General features: G+C 50.8%; 1 protein-coding gene across 1 annotated transcript in view; it reads right to left on the bottom strand.

The window, feature by feature from the left end:
- Positions 1–2,161: 2,161 nt before the first annotated feature.
- CRTC3 (CREB regulated transcription coactivator 3) overlaps positions 2,162–20,883 on the bottom strand; it is a 100,542-nt gene continuing 81,820 nt past the window's right edge. Inside the window, exons 8-15 of the mRNA XM_059678102.1 lie at positions 19,928–20,013; positions 17,875–17,924; positions 16,153–16,370; positions 12,228–12,523; positions 8,274–8,471; positions 8,109–8,189; positions 6,364–6,466; positions 2,162–5,639 (exon numbers count right to left, since the gene is read on the bottom strand). Coding sequence (XP_059534085.1) covers positions 5,431–5,639; positions 6,364–6,466; positions 8,109–8,189; positions 8,274–8,471; positions 12,228–12,523; positions 16,153–16,370; positions 17,875–17,924; positions 19,928–20,013 — 1,241 coding nt within the window. The 3' untranslated portion in view covers positions 2,162–5,430. The remainder of the gene's footprint in view (positions 5,640–6,363; positions 6,467–8,108; positions 8,190–8,273; positions 8,472–12,227; positions 12,524–16,152; positions 16,371–17,874; positions 17,925–19,927; positions 20,014–20,883) is intronic.

Raw genomic sequence — 20,883 nt, 5'->3', positions numbered from 1 at the left:
TTTGGCTCAGTGGATAGAGCGTCAGCCTGTGGACCAAAGGGTCCCTGGTTCGATTCCGGTCAAGGGCACGTACCTTGGTTGCTCCGTGGCCTGAGCCCTGGTCGGGGCTCATGCAGGAGGCAACCAATCGATGTGTTTCTCTCACATCATATTTCTCTGTCTTTCCCTCTCTCTTCCACTCTCTCTAAAAATATCAATGGAAAAATATCCTCAGGTGAGGATTAACTAACTAACTAACTAACTAACTAACTAACTAACTAAAACATTGCCCCCACCCCTACTAAGATTTGGTAGCAAGTAGCATACAAATTTAGTTCTTCTAAAGACTTGTTCATTCTTTCTTTGAAAGCACGTATTCAAGTAACAGATAATACTTATAATTGATCCTGGGAATTTCTGCAAGTGGAGAGAGACATGAGGGCCTTGATGGGGGGTGAGAGTGCCCCTGGCTATCAGGGGAGGACTGAGCCAGTGGGTAGTGTGGGGCTGTCTCTCTCCTCAGGGCTCCTGACAGGGAAAGGCCGGGGGTCAGAGCAGGGGGGCCAGGAAGGGTGTCATGGAGGCCACTGACCCAGTGCACTGGCCTGGGAAGGAAGGGACGCCAGGAGAGGATGGGCAGCTGGAGAGGAAGGGACAGGGATCGATCCTCAGCGGGGGTCAAAGAACAGGGTCTGTGTAGATCAAAGTAGAGATGATGGCTCAGGAGGTTAGGCCAGAGATGGGATTTCTGGGTAAGATTTCCACAGTCACCTTTGTGACAAGCTGTGGGTGTGGCTGAGAAGGTGGTCTCTCAGGCCGTTGGCTAGGTCAGGCCTGTGAACCCTGCGGGGACATGGGGAACAGGGAGGGACAGAGGTAGAAAACAAAGCCAAATCCTTGGGGAGGTGGAGACAGGGCTAAAGGCCTGTCCATGAAGAGGAGCACTGGAGGAAGGCGCATCCGTGGCTGAACCTCCACAGGGGACTGGTTTTATTAAAAATACTAGAGGCCTGGTGCACGAAATTTGTGCAGGGGGAGGGGGAGCTCTCTCAGGCTGGCCTGCACCACCCTCTTACAATCCGGGACATCCCTCTCGCAATCCGGGACCTCTGGCTCCTAACTGGTCGCCTGCCTTCCTGATTGCCTTTAACTGCTTGTCTGCCTGCCTGATCGTCCCTAACCACTTGCCTGCCTGCCTGATCGCCCCTAACTGCCTCTGCCTTGGCCCCCACACCCGGGACCCAGGCTTCCCTCCATCTGGCTGGCCGCAGGCACCCAGGAACCAGGCTAGCCGCTGGCACCCAGGACCCCGGGTGGCACCATCCGGGCAGGCACCCGGGACCCCAGGCAATGCCACCCAGGCCCCGGCTTTGTCAGGAAGGATAGAAGACATCTGGTCTACTTGGTCTAATTAGCATATTACCCTTTATTAGTATAGACTAGAGGCCTGGTGCACAAAATTTGTGCACAGGTAGGGTCCCTAGGCCTGGCCAGCAATCAGGGCCGATCGGGGCCTTCTGGCTGCCAGCCAGGGCCTCCATTCCCTGCCTGTCAGCTGCCAGTCGGGGCCTCTCTTTGTTCCGTGCCTCCCCCTGGTGGTCAGTGCACATCATAGCGAGTGGTCAAACTCCCGGTCGAACTCCCAAGGGGACATTTGCATGTTAGTCTTTTATATATATAGATATTTTTATTGATTTCAGAGAAAAAGGGAGAGGAAGAGAGAGAAGCATCAATGATGAGAGAAAATCATTGATCAGTTGCCTCCTGCATACACCACACCAGGGATCAAGCCTGCAACCTGGACATGTGCCTTGACCAGGAATTGAACCGTGACCTCCTGCTTCATAGGTTGATGGTCAACCACTGATCCAAGACACCGGGCAAGGGGGAGGGGTTTAGATGAGGGCAGGACTGGGGTCTGGAAGGGGTGCTGACAGAGGGAGGTGGAACACGGAGGCGCTGCCACGAACCTCTGTCCTGATACTCACAGCTTCCAAAGAACCACTGGCCCTACTTCTTTTGGAACTTCTCTCAGGAGGGAACGCATGACAAGCAGGTCAGTGCAGGACCTGTCAAGCCAAGGACCAGAAATTCCTAACTGCAGGCTGCGCTGCACAGGAGGAGGCGAGGATGAAGGCTTCCCCCCAACCCATCACATTCAAGGCCGAAGAAAACACCAAGGGCAGGTACAACCTCAATGTGCTTTTAATTACGAAAGATGTAAAATGATGCATTATAAAACTCGGAAGCTGCTTTATACAAAGTCCAATCTTTAAATATTGTTTGACAAGGGACCTGGGAGTTACGACACTGGCGGGAAGTCTGATTCGTTGCTGGGATGGTTCCGTCATGAGCAATGAAAACACGCTCAGAACCATCTGCGCATCAATCAGAAGAGCCGGCGAGAGTCAGAACTGGAAATGTCTTCAAATATGCAAATGGACGGGAATACACAACAAACCGTTCAGCTCAGGGAATATACAGTAGACTTGGGAGAACGGAAACAGGACAGAGGAGAATTCATGTTCATCTTGACATGATCAAGAAAATGTTCTCCGAACACTTCATGTCCTAGAAACCACAACCGTACAGAGAGAAAAAATGGAAAGAGATAGATTTTAGTTCTATGCTGTTTAACTCCTAGTAAGTGAGAGTAGTACAGGCATCGATTTCTTGTAACAAAACTAAATATTGAAAAATATTTAGAATGCAGCCACATCGGAGGCCAGGATTGCACCTGGCTTGTCTTAAGGCACCAGTGAGTGCAGACTTACCCGCCGAAGGTCAGAGCGACTACCTGCCCATGGTTGTCCTTGCCACCATCTAAGCAAAGTGGGTTGTATAATGCCCGAAACCTTTCCACAGAAAAGATCGGACTGATGGACCTAAGGACAAATTCAATTCAGTGCTAAGCCTTATTGTCATCATTATACTCCCCCAAACAGCCACTTTTCCCAGAAGCCCCTGGGGCAGCGCACGTCATCACGTAGGTCTTGGGGTCCCCAGCTATAAGGTGGGGCTGCCTCGCAGACAGAGAGAGCTGGGACCCCAACACTGATGATCCCCATGGGTAAGGCACTGTGAAGAGTGAATTATGCTGGGACCCCCACTTTTAAGAAAAACCTCTTATAACATCAGAACCGTTCTGTCTGAAAGGCCAGACCAGATGTTGGGGGCCTTGGACACAGGGAAGGCAGCCAGGAGCTGGCTTCTTTCGGCACATGGGGTGCTGTGTGCCCGCACAAGGAAAGGCCCTTTACTTTACCAGTCACTCCCCGGGCCCCCTCCCAGGTCTTTTCTGGGATCTGGACGTTCAACTGGGAATAAAGCTGGGAAGGGGAGGCCAGCTGCTCCCTCCTGAGCCAGCCCTCAGCAAGGACTCTGGTTTGATTTCCTAATTCAACAGTAGGGACGGGGGGCTGATGTGAAGCGGGCAGACTTGGGGCCACAGTGAAAGATGGAGCTGCTCACCACCAGGGCTGTTCGAAAGGCCAGAGGGCAGGCACCGCCGCTGCAGAAGGAAAAGCATGGGCGAGGTCTGCAGAGGTTGGCGCCCAGGACCCTGAGACAGGCTCCTCCTGCCATGAGGCACAGCAGTCAGACTCAGAACGCAGAGCACAGCCTCGCTGCTCTGGGCTGGGAGCCGCCTCGTGACCGTCAGGAGGGACACGCCTGGTGTCTCTGGAAGGGCGGTGGCTGTCTAGGCAAAGGTTCCGGCACCTCTTGCCTCTCCTTCAGTGCCCGTCCTCTCCGCCTGGCCTCCCTGCCCGGATTCGGCCCAGACCCCTCCGAAGGGGCGCTCAGCAGGCCCTGTCCCCTCTGCTCCCTTCAAACCCAACCGCCATGTTTCTGGTCAGGGGCTGGCCCAGCCTAAGTGAGAGGAAACTGGGAGTTTGGAATACTCTTTTATGCTAAGGTGTCAATGAGTAATGATGGTTCCATGAAGTAGGCCTTCATTTTACTACAGAATTCCTTCAACTTCAAAGACTGAAGCTCAATTTTAAAGCAACTGAGAGCAAAATATGGATCTGAGAGGGAAGAACTTTTGAGGGGAGGCCTGTGGACCCCCGAGGCCCAGCATTGGGTGGCCTCAGCTCGCTCGGCCACGGGGATGTGCTCAGAAGTTGGTCTGCACCTACCTGCTTGGAGCTCAACCTTGAGGAGGGTTTGCTCTGACGGTGGGTTTGCTCACCTAGTGTTAAAAGCATATTAAAGTGCACGCTTGACTTAACCACAGGCACGAGTGTCCGAAAAGCTAAAGCTCTGAGAAGATCTGGCGAGGAATAGGGACAGTAGAGATTAGACTGCCTTACAGCAGGCAGATGCATTCATTCCTGCATTCATTCATTCATTCATTCATACATTCAGCACGCAGTTATGCAGCACCTGCTCAGTGCCAGGCACTTGTTGGTACTGAGGGTTCAATGGTGAATAAGGCACAGTCCCTGCCTGCCCCCAAGGCGCTGAGGGTCCAGTGGAGTTACATGAACACTCCAGGTCCACAGACAAAGCTTTGCTCTGCTGCTGCTCAGCGGCTGGCGCGTCTGCGTCCGACCTTGGCCGTCCTCTCCAGGTGGTGTGTGCGCAGAGGCCTGCACACCTGGAGCGGGCCCAGAGCCTGAAGGACGTCACGTGCCTGCGAGACACCTGCAGGCCCCTTCTTGCTTCTAGTCCCCGAGAAGCACTGCTCCTTCGTTCAGGCTCACCCACTGCCAGGGCTTTTCCTTCAGTGACTGAATACAACTGTCTTCCCTTTCCTCTGGTCCGTAGGAAAAGGCGAACTGCAGCAGCAGAAAGGAGATTATAAATGGGAAGGAAACAAATTACCATTCGGCTTGCTCAACTCGAGTCTGCTCTTGGACTCCTGGTGCAAATTCTTCTTCATATTAGAATTAAGGCATCTGAGAGCTGCGGCTCCCGATTCTGCCCTGAATAGCTCTGCCGCCAGCGGGCAGGTGCCCAGCCATCACAGCTGGGTCAGAGAAGGCGTCTGGGGCTGTGGTACCGTCGCTCGAGGCTGAGACAACTCCCGGAGGCCTGGGGCCCCTACCTGCCTCCACCCCAGCCGGTCCCTCCTCAGGGTTGACGTGGGTCGGTGGTCTGAGCACTGCATGGTGCTCCTGGGCCTCCGCCCATGACCTTTTTCCTTTTACACACTGACCGGCTGGGTGATGGTCACGGTGATGACCAGCTCGTTGGAAGTCCCGAAGGAGCCTGCCTGCAACAGGGTCACCTGCGCCGCAGGCCCGAGAGGCAGTGCCTCGCTCTGTGGTCCAGGATGAGTCACTGTGTATGAGGTGGGACCTCATCACAGAGCTGGGAGCCGTGGAATTGGTGCGTTCCATGTCAGAAGCCCGGGATAACGAAAGCCCAGGGGTGCTGCGGGCTCCATTCTGTTCCGTTTCACTTCAGCCGTTCAGATATAAGTTATACCACCCCATTCCCTTCCATTCACAGTCGGTCGGCTCGAAACGTCTCTTCAACAGAGGGGTCGAGCAGGCCCATGCTGGAGTCACTTAACATGTTGAGTCCATCCAGGCTCAGCGGCTCAATTTGGAGCTCTTCTTCCAATGGGAATGAAGTGTCCATGTTCAGACTGACCTCGGGCATGCCCTCCAGCTCACTGCCGAGGTCTCTGAACAGGCCAGAGCTCGAGTCCTCTGGAAGAAAGAGCAAGAGGGAACGACAGGGCGGATTAGGAGGCGTGAGGGCAACAAGCTGATGATACCCCCAAAACGCTACCCTGTCATCCTCCCAGCCAGGAAGGACAGTGATCGCTGTGTCCCAGCCACTTCCAGGCCTAGTTTGTTCTGGAATCTACGTTCTTCCCAGTCAGTTCCGCAACTCCCCCCTCCCGCCACTTTTTTGAAGGTGACTTAATTTTTTTGTTTGTTGACTGTTTTTTTTTAATCCTCACTCGAAGATATTTTTCCACTGATTTTTAAGGAAGTGGAAAAGAGAGGGACAGAGAGAAACATTGATGTGAGAGAAACACATGGATTGGTTGCCTCCTGCACGAGTCCCGACCAGAGCCGGGTCCAGGGAGGAGCCTGCAACCAGGGTATGTGCCCTTGACCAGAATCAAACCCAGGACCCTTTGGTCCATAGGACGATGCTCTATCCACCAGCCAGGGCACGCACCTCCCAATTTTGCAGGCTTTCTCCGTTTGTACAGTGGTCACTCACTGAAAACTAAGTATTTCAGAAAAGACTCACTGCCTCGGTCTCTGGGCTGGACACCTGCGCTCACATAGGAAAAGCCGAGCTGGGACTTTCCTGTTTTGCTTTATCTAATGTTGTCGCCGCTTACACGACCTTGCAGTGGAATCTGTACCAACACAGCAAAACCAAAACAGCGCGGAAGCTGCGGGTGGCCACACTCACCGGTCAGGAGGCTGTTGGGGAAATTCCCGCAGTTGGAATACAGGTTTGGTCTCAAATGAAACGAGTCCTGAGGCTCCTGGGGACCGTGCTGCACCAGGGGCACCTGGAAGATCGAAGGTCACAATGTGAGGCACGACCTCTAAAGCTGAGGAGTGAGTAACACCACGGCTCCCGGGGCAACCCAGAGGGAACGCCTCTTCCAGTCCCTTCCCTGGGGGGGGCGGAGTGCCTGGCCGTCGTGCTGTGCTACCCACCAAGCAGGCGGGGCCTGGTGTGGAGCAGGGTCCCTGAGGTCCACAGCAGGGACCTGTCCCCATCACGCACGGCCCGGCCTGGCCCTCTCAGCCATCCCTGGAGACGCCAAACTGTGGCTTCTGTGCCCTCTGGCCTCTGCCCCCTGCCCCTCCTGTCACACGGGGGCTCATGGGAACTGCCATCTGCGGGAGCCCTGTCAAGGCTCCCCAAGGAGCTGATGTAGCCAATAGGTTCCTTTCCTCTTTGGTTTCCAGAAAAACGGGGGAACAGAAGCCCTTTCTTCTCTCGGAGGGAGGGGCTGCAGGCAAGGCCTCGCTATGAGAAAACCGCTGAGAAGAGAGGTCAGAGCCGAGGCCGCTCCCAGGTGCCTTCCCAGAAATTAAGTTTCCAAACTATTTTTAAAATCTTTCAAGAGTAGGAGTTTCCATCATTTGTCTGGGAGACACTGACCATGAGACTAACATGGCTTCTCCAGACAAAGGGAGGCAGCCCACTGGTTCTACCACGAGGCTTTCCCACGCCTCCTCGGGAAACGTGTGTCTGTATTTCACTGAGTGAAGTGCAGGAAAGCCCCACCTACCACACATTCTAAAACCTCGGGATGTTAAAAATGGTCAGTGTGCCCAGCGGTGTGGCTCAGCGGTTGAGTGTTGATCTATGAGCCAGGGGGTCACAGCTGGATTCTAGGTCAGGGCACATGCCCAGGATTCGGGCTCCATCCCCAGTAGGGGGCGTACAGGAGGCAGCTGAACTATGATTCTTTCTCATCATTGATGTTTCTCTCTCTCTCTCCCGTCCTCTCTGAAATCAATAAAAATAATTTTAAAAAAAATTTCTTAGCCCTAGCCAGTTTGGCTCAGTGGATAGAGCGTCAGCCTGCGGACTGAAGGGTCCCAGGTTCGATTCCGGCCAAGGGCGCATGCCTGGGTTGCAGGCTTGATCCCCAGTAGGGGGTGTGCAGGAGGCAGCGATCAATGATTCTCTCTCATCATTGATGTTTCTGTCTCGCTCTCTGAAATCAATAAAGAAATATATTTAAAAAAAATTTTTTTTAAAGGCCAGTGTTATGGAAAGATTGCAAAGCAAAGCAAACGGCTGACTGGCACTATCCAGGGAAGGGCTGCCCCACCAGGACCCAGCCTCCCGGGAGGCCGCCCACACACGGCGCTGGGCTCAGCAAGGAGGCCTCAGGCTCAGCCCCTCTCTGGCCTTAGTCTCCCAACCTGACAGGTCAGTGGGCTGCTGTGGCCCCTGCCAGTGTGAACGATGCTCCCCTTCTGACTAGAGAGCCACCACGAGCCCCCATCACGTGTCCACACAGTTCCTCTGCTGAGGCCGACAGTCTCCTCGGGGCCAGGGGAGATCCCGGTTCAGCCGGGCACCCAGCACAGCTGAATCAGAGACGGAGTGAGCCTGGTCCGCCTGGTGTGGGTCCCGCACACGGAGCAGTCCCTGCTCTGAGAAGAGGCAGCCCCCGGGCGACCGCTCACCTGCTGAGCAAAAGCCGGGCCCGGCCTCATGGACTGCTGGTCAAAGCTCACGTCTGGGAAGAAGCTGGTCAGAGACGAGCCCTTCAGGGAATAAGGAGGGGCGTTTAGTTGGAAGTCAGGGCGAAATAAGCCTTCCCCCAGCCCGGTGCTCCCGCCGGGACTCACCTGGCCTGGGAGGAGCTGGAAATCTGGCTGCGGCAGGGACGGGGCGGCCTGTGGCTGCTGCGGGGGCTCCTGGGCGTGGGGCTGCTGTAGGAGAGGCTGGGGGAGCTGCTGGGGTGTGGGGTACGGGGGCGGCGGGGACACTTGAGCCTGAGCGTCTGTGGGCAGGAAGGTAAGCGGACTCCCATCGGAGGACACCATCTGGAAAACAAAGTCACTACGTAGCTGAGCTTCCGAGTTCCTCATCTGAGTCCTTTAAGAGGAGGAGACGTCGCGGTGAGGAAAGACCTTCGCCTGGGCATTCTGTGCTGGGCTGAGAAGCTAGTTCTGCTCCTTCAAAGGGTATCTCGAATCTCACTTCCCCACAAAGCATTTCCCACTCCATGACAATTTCTATTGTCCCGAAAAACAAAAAACCCAGCCAATTTACCAGTTTCCTCTCAGTAAAAGCCATGTTGTTGGTTTTTTTGTTTGTTTTTTAATATATTTTTATTGGCTTCAGAGAGGAAGGGAGAGAGAGAAAGAGACAGAAACATCAATGATGAGAGAGAATCATTGACTGGCTGCCTCCTGCACGCCTCCTACTGGGGACTAAGCCCGCAACCCAGGCATGTGCCCTTGACCGGAATCGAACCTGGGACCCTTCAGTCCACAGGCCAACGCTCTATCCACTGAGCCAAACCAGCTAGGGCCATGTTGTTGTTTTTTAAGCCGTAACTTCTGATTAAAGATGGGAGATTAAAAAAAAGCATTTAACTCTACAGTCTCCCAAAACTCTACTGAAACACTAAAACAACATTGAGCAACGCTAAATATTCGTAAACAGCACTAAAACAATAACAACAACATAACCAACAACACGAGGACAAAGACACCAGGAGAGAAGGAAACCCAACACGGTTTGGAAAATGAAAAGCAGATGGTGAAGAAGCGACTGGCTTGGTGGAGCTGGGAAGGCCACTGCTACGCCGGCAGTGAGAAAGCAAGACGCAATCTGACTTACACTCGGGACCCCCAGGCAGTGGGAATGGGGGCAGCGCTGGAGCCAGGAGGATCTTGTCACAGTTCAGGTGAGAAGCAGGCGGGCTTCTGAGCCCTGGCCTGCAGGAGAGGGGAGGGCTCTACTCTGGACAGAGGACAAAGGCTCTCTGGGCAGGGCTCACCGACTGCACCCGGTGAGGCGCTTTCCTGAAAACACCGTTTATGAGAAAGCTCGCTATTAAACGTGAGCCCTCCACTTTCTGTTCCCAACTCGGTTCTCAGGTCAAGAAACCATCAAATAAATAATTAAAGAAATTTCCACCCTGACTGGTTGCGCAATGGTTAGAGCGTCAGCCCAGGGACCAAAGGGTCCAGGTTCAATTCCCGGTCAAGGGCATGTACCTGGGTTGCAAGCCTGATCCTGGCTTGGGTCCTGGCATGTGCAGGAGGCAACCAATGGCTGGGTGTCTCTCACATCGATGTTTCTCTCTTTCTCCCTCCCTCCCTCCCTCCCCTCTCCCTTCCACTCTCTCTAAAGTGAATGGGGAAAAAAATATATGCTCAGTGAAGATTAACCAAAAAAGAAAAAGAAAATTTCCCAGAAAAGAAGGATGTGTTTTCAGATTGAAGAAAGCCACCAAATATCCACTCATGTCAAACAAGCCACATTATTCTGAAATTTCAGAAAACTGGGGACAAAAAGAAGATCCTATGAGCCTCCAGAGAAAAAAAGAGAAGAAAGATTTCATTCAAAGTTTTATGAATCAGAATAAAAGTGGATTTCTCTAGAAACTAAAATGACAATGGATTAATAACTTCCACATCTCAAGAGAAAATTATTTCAAATTTAGCATTTTATATCCAGTCAGTTATCAATGAAATGGTGGCTAGGATAAAGACATTTAAATCATGCCGTGTACTCTATTTTGTAAAGCTACTGGAGTTTTTGTTTTTATTTTTTTTAATATATTTTTATTGATTTTAGACAGGAAAGCAGAGGGAGGGAGAGAAAGATAGAAACATCAATGAGGAGAAAGAATTATTGATCGGCTGCCTCCTGCACTCCCCACACTGGGGATTGAGCCCATAACCCGGGCATGTGCCCTGATCGGGAATCGAACCTTGACCTCCTGGTTCATAGGTTGACACTCAACCACTGAGCCACACGGGCTGGGCTGGAGGATTTGTTTTTAGCTGTATTAAGAAGAGACCTACCCAATTCCAAGAGTTTGGGATTGAGTTAGTAATATATACATAGAACCAAACTAACAAAGTAAGATATTTATTAAAACCCAGGAGGAAAAAAAATGGTACTTTGTTATCTCATAGTGTACTATATAGTTAAACTCGGACTACATTATTATAACTATGAAAACATTACACACTGAGTACTGCTCTAATCAAAATCCAAATAAACCACATGGTGGAGAAGGAGGAGGAGGAGGAGGAGGAGGAGGAGGAGGAGGAGGAGGAAATATGTGTGTATGTGTGTGGGAGGACTGGGAGAGCTGAAGGAGAACGAAGCACTAATCTTCCATGGTAGAATGTCACTAGATAACACCTAACACTAACATTGTAGGACGAAATAAGCTTGAAATAATGTGGTTAAACCAAAGAGATGAGCTAAAGTGGTTGAACGCAGTCATCTCCAGGGAGCGAGAAATATGGGGGAAGGGGAAACAACTCTAATTCAGAACAAGTCCCTTAGAACTCTTTGCCTTTTTAAATTATAAGCATGAACAACAATGATTTTTTAAAAAAAACACCAAATATAAAGCGAATTTAAAAATGGAAACATCTGAAGAAAGATGCTCTCTATCCATATAGTCTTCTTAAAATGTATCTAGGAAGCCTGAGTATATTTTTCATAGCCTGTCAAATAATTTTGCAAAATAAAATTAATAACATAAAAAGAACCATTAAAAAACAATTATGAAATACCCTCTCCCCAAAGGGATTACTCATATAATCAAGATCCCGTAGCTGGTAATTGGTACAGAATGACTAATAACTGGATTGCCAATCCTTCCATTGTGTGCGGTCCACTTCCCCTCCCTAAGTCATTACTCATTTTTGGAGAAGTGGTTAGTGAATGATGTTATAATGTATCTAGGGAGTGACCAACAGGTTAAAAATATATTCATTGATGATTCTGGTAAGGAAACCACCCTCAGAGCTTAGGATAAAAACAGTCAGCCAGTGAAAACATGAGCTTCTGTGACAGGCTTCGGACTTCAGCCTCCTCCTAACCAGTCTTTCATGGCGACATGACCCTTATTACACCTACTCTTTCATGAGCAATAGAAGTCCTGTTTCTCACTCTGCAGTCACAGTTAGGGACGAGGTCCACTAGCAAAGCTTTAGGGAGATAGTCACCGTCTTCTTTGGCTTTTCCTTGTGGTTTAAAGTACGTAGAGAGCTGCCTGGCCTGCATGGCTCAGTGGTTGAGCGTTGACCTATGAACCAGGAGGTCCCGGGTTTGATTCCCATTCAGGGCACATGCCCGGTTGCGGGCTCGATCCCCAGTGTGGGACATGCAGGAGGCAGCCAATCAATGATTCTCTCTCATCACTGATGTCTCTCTCTCTCCCTCCCTCTCTCTTTCTCTCTGAAGTCAATAGGAATATTTAAAAAAATAAATAAAGTACGTAGAGAGCCAATGATTGGCTTGCCATACCTGCTTCCCTGAGCTAAGGCAGGCAGACCTGGGTTGTGTCCTCTATGCCTTACCACTTTCCCCCAACCCCAACTTTGAGGTTACAACGCCTGCAACTGTTCAATGTTTGCTTAAGAATAATCAACACCGGCCTGCTCTTGGGAAATCATTACTGGATTCTGAACTATTCACATTTCCACTCTGATTTCACAGATAAGTGACCTCATGGACAACACTGGGTGTAATGGACTCAGTCCAAAACCAGAGAGAAGGAAAGCGATTCCTCCATCTTCAGTCTGTTTCGCCGAAGCGATGTTTACCTGCGCGGCAGGATAGGGGTTCATTGGGCTGGTGGAAGAGAGCTGTCTGCAGAAACCCTGATGTGCTTCGGGGCCCGGAGAGAGCGTGAGAGGGCTGACGGGAGGCTGCCTGCGCCGAGAGGGGCCGCTCAGGTTTGTGGTGGGGAGAGAGGGGTTGCTGAGGGAAAAGAGGCGCAGTGAAGGATGAAGAGTAGAGGCGCTGGGCGAGGTCTGCGGGTGGCTGTTCAGGGAAGAGGAAAGCGCTGTCTTGCTGAGTGTGGCCTGGAGGGAGGGGTTACTCCGGGAGCTCTGGAGACCTAGGAGAGAACAAATTCCAAGTTACTTGTCATAATTTCCGACCAAATCGCTCGTTTTCCAAGATTAAAGAAAACATCACTTCCTACGATGTGATGAGGATTCTGTGTGGAGGGGCTCCTGGGAGACTACGACTGAACATGTATCAGATGTACCAGCGGCACGGAAACCCCCATCAGGGAACGGTTTTCTTGAGAGGAAGGTGATCGTGTAACGGATGGGGGTGGGGGTTGGGGGGGCAGGACCAGGTAAGAGTGGGGAGTGGAGGCCAATGTGCAATGTGCTTAGCTCAGCCCAGGGAGAGGAGCCAGGGCTGTACCACAAAATCTGTTCATTTTACTTTCTTAATCCTCCCCCGAGGATATTTTCCCATTGGTTTTTAGAGGAAGCGGAAGAGAGAGGGAAAGACAGAAACACTGTTGTGAGAGAGACACATCGATTGGTTGCCTCCTGCACGCCCCCAACCAGGGCCGGGGCCTGGAAGGAGCCTGCAACCGAGGTATGTGCCCTTGACCGGACTCAAACCTGGGACCCTTCAGTCCACAGGCTGACGTTCTATCCACTGAGCAGCACCGGCCAGGGCCACAAACCCAGCTCAGAGCCCCGCGTGCCTCGGTCCCAGGCACACTGCCGAACCCCCTGCTGCTTCGGGGAGCAGGCTTCCTTGCAGGCGTGGCTCTCAGGGAGCTGCCTCCGTGTGGCCTGTCAACATCCTGAGCACCCAGAGGGTCACGGGAAGAGACACCCTCCATGTCTCCTGCCCCTCCGTGCCTTTCTCTTTGTTTTCCTGGCTCCCAAGAAACTGTTCATCACAGTCCATTCCGATTCAGGGGAAAGGAAGCTTTTGCTGGTGCTTAGTGTTGTTTTGGAGGGAGGGTGGTAAGTTTTAGCATGAGCAAGAGCGTTTGGGGAAGGCATTTGCATGACACAGGGAGCTGGGGCACAAGTTGGAGGAGGCCAGGGCACTGTCCTGTGCCCTGTTGGGTCCTGGGCACCTGGCATGGGGCCTGACAGGGTGGCTTCACTCCGTGAATGAATGCTGCTGCTGAGTGTCTTACTGGCAACACCCATGTTTCACAGCTCAGCCCATCACTCTTGGACCAGCAGGTGAAGTGGTACTGTTTTATGTTGATAAAGAAATTGAGTGTTAGCCCAGCCGGTGTGGCTCAGTGGTTGAGCATTGACCTATGAAACAGGAAGTCACAGTTGGATTCCTGGCCAGGGCACATGCCCAGGTTTTGGGCTCCATCCCCAGTAGGGGGCGTGCAGGAGGCAGCTGATCAATGATAGTCTCTCATCATAGATGTTTCTATCTCTATCCCTTTCTCTCTGAAATCAATAAAAAATATATATTTTTTAAATTGAGTGTTAGATAAAAATTGTGAAAATGAAGGAAGAAATAAAGCATTTTCAGCTGGCAAATAACTTTTTTTTTTTTTTAAATATATTTTATTGATTTTTTACAGAGAGGAAGGGAGAGAGATAGAAAGTTAGAAGCATCGATGAGAGAGAAACATCGATCAGCTGCCTCTTGCACATCCCCTACTGGGGATGTGCCCGCAACCCAGGTACATGCCCTTGACCGGAATCGAACCTGGGACCCTTCAGCCTGCAGGCCGACGCTCTATCCACTGAGCCAAACCGGTTTCGGCTGGCAAATAACTTTTAAAAGGTAGGAAAGACGTCTCTAATAAACCCTAAGTAGTATTCCACAACTCAACTTCCTATGTAAAGGCCGGAGATAAGGCTGGTCAAATAAGAATTAGAACAGCCCTGGCCAGTGGCTCAGTTGGTTGGAGCGTCATCCTGTACACCAAAAGCTTTGATTTCCAGACAAGGCACCTACCTAGGTTGCAGGTTCAATCCCTGTTCGGGGCACGTAAAGGAGGCAACCAATTGAGCGGTGTCTCTTTCTCTCTTCCTTCCTCTCTCTAAAATAAAATAGCAACACTAAGCAAACATATCCTCAGCTAAGGTTTAAAAAAAAAAGAATTAGAATTAGAGCTAAAGATATGATTCATTTTTTTTAAAACCCCACTCATTCAGAAAAAAAAAAAAAGCACAAACATCTTTAAAAAAATATGTGTGACTTTGTGTCCCATGCGTTTTAAGTTCCATGCACAGGAACTATAAAAAGCTGACCCTGGTTCTGGACGCTCTGGACAAAGCAATGCTTGTTTGAGGAAAATAACAGTAAGTGATTAAGCTCAGGATTTGCAACTGAAGTCCAAGGTTGGAGGCGATACCAAGACCCAGGAGGGCTAAACGCCGACGTGACGTGACCTATGTGACCGTGAATGTCTTTTTTCATAGAGAACGACCAGAGTCACCTAAGAAAAGCAACAGGATAAAAAAATGACCTAAAGAACCAAGAATAAAGGTGCTCGCTGAAATCCCTTCTTCAAACCTCAAGTCATGTTGCGCCCCAGCAGCACGACTGCAAATCATTAGAGCCTGCCAGGGACCGCCCAGAGAGGGCCACTCTCCAGTGAGTGGTGAGCTGATCCACGTAGACGACGTGTCCTGCTGAACCCAGAGTGGAAACCAGCAAGCACTTTCCCACAGACGGACCCTCACCGAGGACCCTTCGAAAGGTCCACACAATCCTTAGGACGGTTACTGCCTGGGCTGTACCGCACACCGAGTGTGAGAGGGAGTAGTAACACCTGCCCACGCACTGACAGCGCATGTCAGGGCTCCAGCAAATGTAGTCCCATGGGTCTGAGCTGTGGACACTTACATTCATACTAGAGGCCTGATGCACGAAATTTGTGCAAGAGTAAGCCTTCCTTCCCCCCGCTGCCGGCACCGGCTTCCCTCTGGCACCCAGGACCTGGGCTTCCCTCTGGCACCCGGGACCTGGGCTTCCCTCTGGCACCCGGGACCTGGGCTTCCCTCTGGCACCCGGGACCCAGGCTTCCCTCTGGCACCCGGGACCTGGGCTTCCCTCTGGCACCCGGGACCCAGGCTTCCCTTGCAGCCCCAGCTTTATCTGGAAGGTCGTCCTGAAGGACGTCTGGTCTAATTAGCATATTACACTTTTATTATTATAGAAGAGAGAAACACCCAAGTCACATTACGGGTAGCATTTTAATACAGCCACATGCCACATCTTTTAGCCCTTCTGAAAATTTGAGCCAATTATTTGGAACTGTAGTAGATTTCTATTAAATATATGCATCTATTTAAGTATAAATATTGTCATGGTATTCACTGTAAATTTTCTAAAATTCAAAACGTTCTCTCTTGAAATCCAATGGGAAATTGGAGGGATCTAGAGATGGCTGTAATGATTACACATCATCACGTGATATTTACTAAGAGCCACTAACACTGCTCGGCCAGCACAGACTAGAATTGACACTTATTTCTTGACTCTCAAGTCTTATTCTCCAAGTCCCCGGGATACAGGGGCTGCTGAAGACGCTAAAGGAGGCTTAGCAGAGCTGTTCCAGGCGTATAGTGCCCAGCAGACACCAGGCCACCAGAGCAACATGTTAGCAGGGCCAGGACCTACAATAACAGGATGTGGTCACTCCACACTCCACTAACAGGCCACCTGGCTGGGCCCCACCTGTGAGGAAGCCACCAGTGGGCACGGGCAGGGTCCCACAGAGCAGGGGGCACTTACCAGAAGAGCTTCTGATGCCCAGGTGAGTCATAGCAGCAGGGAGGTTGCCCACACTGTTCCCCATACTCATGCCACCAAAGAGGGGGTTGCCGGTGTCCAGGGAGGCCGGCAGGGGCGCCGAGTAGTGCAGGTTGGTTAAGTCTGGCAGGGACCCTCCGGTGTTCAGGGTCCCCAGGAAGGGGGAGAGGCCCATGTTCGGACTGTTGTGTGGAAAAGCGCTGAAAAGGGAAAGATCAGTGTTACTTTCTAAAATCGTTAGGCTTTGGGGACTAGGACAGGTCTGATTCGTTCCCTCATCAAATAAAAGCAGTCAAAGATCCAAGTCCTCGTGTAAGCTCTGCCTCCGCCTCGTCCTGAGAACTCGCCTCCTTGGCTCCCCCCCTCTGCAGGACCCCCCTTACCTGCTGGGTTGGACGGAGGATGCACCTATACCCACTTTATGGGAGTATTTTCCAAGACCAGATGAAATAATTGATGTAAAAGCACTTTAGAAATTATAAAGCACCTTATAAAGGCACTGCTGTGCAATTTACACGGTTCTGTTTGCTAGGTTTCTAAATTCTCTTTCCTACACACACACACACACACACACACAGACACACACACACTATCTCTGTATCAACCAGGTACCTTCCAGGATATAGTTTTTCAATTACAGTCTGGAGGATGGCTTAAGGGAGCAGAAAGACAGCAGGGAGACCCAGTAGGAAGCTATGGCTGCTTTAGGAAGAGGCAGGAGGGAATGAATTCAATTGAGGACACTCCACTCAATACAGCATGATCAGTAGAGCATGTCCCCGGTACCAGATACTGATAATGGGGTCCCAAGAGACTTGGACAAAGCAGGGAGGTAGAGCCCAAAAGAAAATAATTTGCTTAAAATAAATGAATGGATAAGTAAATAAATAGAAAAGAACTTGCAATGTCACACAATCCAGTAGTACAGTGACAGAGCCTGGCAGCATAAGGGGTGGGGACAACGACCAGCAGGCTGGAGGGGGCTTCCTGGGGTCATCCGAGCTCAGTTTGAAGGCCAAAGAATTCACATGGTGAATTTATGCAGGAAAAACCATTTCAGGCAAGTTCACAGCGTGGGCAAAGCAGAAAGGCGCGAAGCCACACAGTGTGCCCAGGAACTCAGACACCACAGGAAGGTCAAGTTTAAGAGGGGCGGGTGCTGACGGGAGACGGCCCTATAGCAGAGAGCATATGAGGCAGAAAGCTACGCGCTGACGGCCAGAAGCCTGTGGAAGGCAGGAAGCAGGGAGAGACATGCGCAGTCATTCTGAGGATAGTGTGGCTAAGACTCGGGGGCATGGAGGCCGGGGTGCAAGAGGCAGAGCCTGGAGATGGAGAGGCGAGTTATGACGCGCTGAACAGTCAGAAAGGGTGCCAGGTGCCCACCGCGTGGGGCTGGTGGGTTCCTCGCCATGCCTACACGCTTCTGCTTCAAGTCATATGTTTACCAAGCGTCAGTTGTGTTATTCACAAACATATGTATGGCAGTTTCATTTATTACTGCAGTTATGTAATATAATTACTTTAAATAACTGAAATACTGAGTACCAAAGAGAGCTGTTGTTTTCATGAAAATCCCGTTGACTTTCAATGCACACATAACGAGGGAAGTTTCGCAGAGTTCTGTGCCGAAGTAGCAAGACTTTCCTTTCGGGAAAACCTTGGGACAGTCCCCGAGCCATGAACAGAAAGAACGTTACTTACCTGCCACCTGCAACATCACAGGATCGAGGGCGCCCTGACAGCGACTGAATCTGGGGAGAGACAGAAGCTGGGCTTACTCACTGAAAAGCCAAAGTCAAGCTCTTAGAAGTGTCTTTATAAGTATCTTGGGGCTCCAGTCAGTGCAAGCGAGAGGCAGTTAGCACCTCACACAGTGGCCCTTTAAGTTCGAACTAGACTTCTCCAGGCACAAGGGAGGCAGAACATTAAAATTTTCTTAATTTGATACTTTATTAACTTATCGTCTAGATGAATAGTATTTCCTTCAGAAAGGCCAATGTTTTATATACAGAGCTTATTATTTTCTGGTTTGTTCATCCTCACCAGAGGGTATTTTTCCATTGATTTTTAGGGAGAGTAGAAGAGAGAGAGAAAGACAGAGAGAAACACATCGATTGGTTGCCTCGTGCACGTGCGCCGATCAGGGCCTGAGGTATGTGCCCTTGACTGGAATTGAACCCAGGACCCTTTGGTCCACAGGCCGACACTCTATCCACTGAGCCAAACTGGCCAGAGCCATATAGAGCTTTTAAATAGACATTCCTTTTCCACTGGCCTGAAAGGAAAAGAATATAAAAAATAAAACAGGGTGAAGAAAGAATAAATTACTGTCATAAGAAAACATTTCAACTAGAAAATAAATTGGGGGGAGGGGGGCAGGGAGTTTTTGGTGTTTGTTTACTGCAGAATCCCTGGACCCAGAATGTCTGGCAAAAGGTGCTCAATCAATGTACTATATGGTGAAAACCATGAATGAACCCATTGACGCAAGTCTCCCAGAAACGGTTAACGGAGGACAACAAATCCTTAAGAATTAGGGAGAGGAGTGCCTCCTCCCAGAGAGGCCGGGCACTCGGGAAGGAGTGGCTGCCCTGCCTTCTCTGCTGGAGGAGACGCAACTGTCCTCAGGGTAAAGCCTCCAAAACCACTTGTGTCTCCACAGCCAAAAAGACCACGTGCGGCTGCTTATCCTCTGCTTAAGGGGATGGATTTTATTTTATTCATTTATTTTTGTTCATCCTCACCCGAGGATATATTTCCCTTGATTTTTAGGGCGAGTAGAAGAGAGAGGGAAAGACAGAGAGAAATACCGATGTGAGAGAAACACATCGATTGGTTGCCAGGGAGGAGCCTGCAACCGAGGTACATGCCCTTGACCGGAATCGAACCTGGGACCCTTTGGTCCGCAGGCTGATGTTCTATCCACGGAGCCAAACCGGCCAGGGCAAGGAGATGAGCTTTAAATCATCTCTCTCCCCCCAATGATGAAACATCAGTGCACCTCGCTTTTACAGAAGACCCGTCAAGCCCACGCCCATGCTGACGAGGGCCTGCGTGGACGTGGCAGGAGAAAATGGGACCGGACGGAGGCAGCCTAGGCAGGCGGGCAGTAGAGTACCGAGGCCAGACGAGCAACTGCATCACTAAGGGCTGGGGGTGAACGGCTTTCTTGCAAAGGCAGCACAGCTTCCCGAGGGGAAGAGGGGCCCAGCCCAGCACCGTGGGGCCTCCCTCCTCCACAGCGGGAGCACGGTGGGGGTCAGCTAGCACAGTGGACACAAATACTCATGGAAATCCTAAAACAGATGACTTGTTTAACGACTCCCTGAGGACTCAGGTCAAATCCCTTGATTTAAAAAAGGGATATCTGGTGAAGCAGCAGCTGTGGACAGAAGCGGGTCACTGGTAGAGGGTGTTGGCCACAAAACAGCAAAGTCTGCCTATGGCTTGTAACCAGGGTTCAGTGCGTTTAGCGATAGGAATGAGATATGGGAGACTAATTGTTTGGTGTGTTTTTTTTAATGAGTCCATTCACATGCAAATTAGGGAGCCAAGAGATCAGTGTACTAACTTACCAACAAAATGTGATCATTCTTACTCGAGCCATCATTCCCTAGCGTGTTCTTCCCAGCTCTGTCCCCAAAGAAATGACCTCCCTTTCCCCATTTCCTCGTTTCCCCGCCGCAGGATGCACAGGGACCGCTGAAGGGCAAACGTTCAGTGACCACAAGCACAGTGAGGGCTGCTCACCCACCTCCTTGGCCTCCCACAGCTGCTTTGGCAGTGGCTTGGGGATGTTTAGCAGATTCTCTTCTTTCAGTGAACCAGGGAAAGACAGCACTAAAGTGGGGGAAGCACAGTCATTGCGTTAGACGGCAGCCATCACAACACGGGCCGAAGAAACGATCTTCGAGAGAAAACCATGATTTAGTTCACAAATATTCATTGTTGTTCTCAGAGAGAGACCGGAAGACAAGGGGAGGGCCAGCCCTCAGGAATTAGGGGACCCGATGCCCGGCTGGGGGTTCAACATCAGAGACACTGGTGACTGCTCAGACTGCACATGCAGTTAGGGTTTGGTGGCCACGTGCGCTCCACTTTGACTGTCATGTCATGACTGTCTGTTTTAGCCCCACACAGGAGACCCACGGGTAACAAACCCCCCAAAAAAGTCACTTAAAGCAGGGACCAGCCCAGTCGGTGTGGCTCAGTGGTTGAGCACTGACCTATGAACCAGGAGGTCACGGTTCCATTCCTGGTCAGGGCACATGTCTGGGTTGTGGGCTGGATCCCCAGTAGGGGGCGTGCAGGAGGCAGCCGATCAATGATTCTCTCTCATCATTGATGTTTTTTTCTCTCTCTCCCTCTCCCTTCCTCTCTGAAATACATATATTAAAAAAAAAATAGGGACCAAAATTTCAGAGTAAATTCTGAGGAAAATATTTGAAAAATTCTACAATGTTTATTTTATCTTATTTTTACTAACACTCAGGATCTGATTGCATTGGTGGCCTCTCGGAATGAGTTGAGGGTCGGGGCGCTGTAACAGAGCCCCATTCGGTGCCTTTACAGTAAACCTCACATCGTCAGGACAGCGCCGCTCCTACTCAGATATCCAGGCTTATCAGCGGTCCCAGGTCTCTCTCTTAATGAGGATACTCAAGCCACTCTCTTCTGAAGAACTCATTTTGTCCACACCCTTGTTTGATT

The sequence above is a fragment of the Myotis daubentonii genome, chromosome 21, assembly GCF_963259705.1.
Source record: "Myotis daubentonii chromosome 21, mMyoDau2.1, whole genome shotgun sequence".
In the NCBI taxonomy this organism is placed as follows: domain Eukaryota; kingdom Metazoa; phylum Chordata; class Mammalia; order Chiroptera; family Vespertilionidae; genus Myotis; species Myotis daubentonii.
The sequence above is the reverse complement of the archived record's forward strand: the minus strand, read 5'-3'. Positions and strand labels throughout refer to the sequence as shown.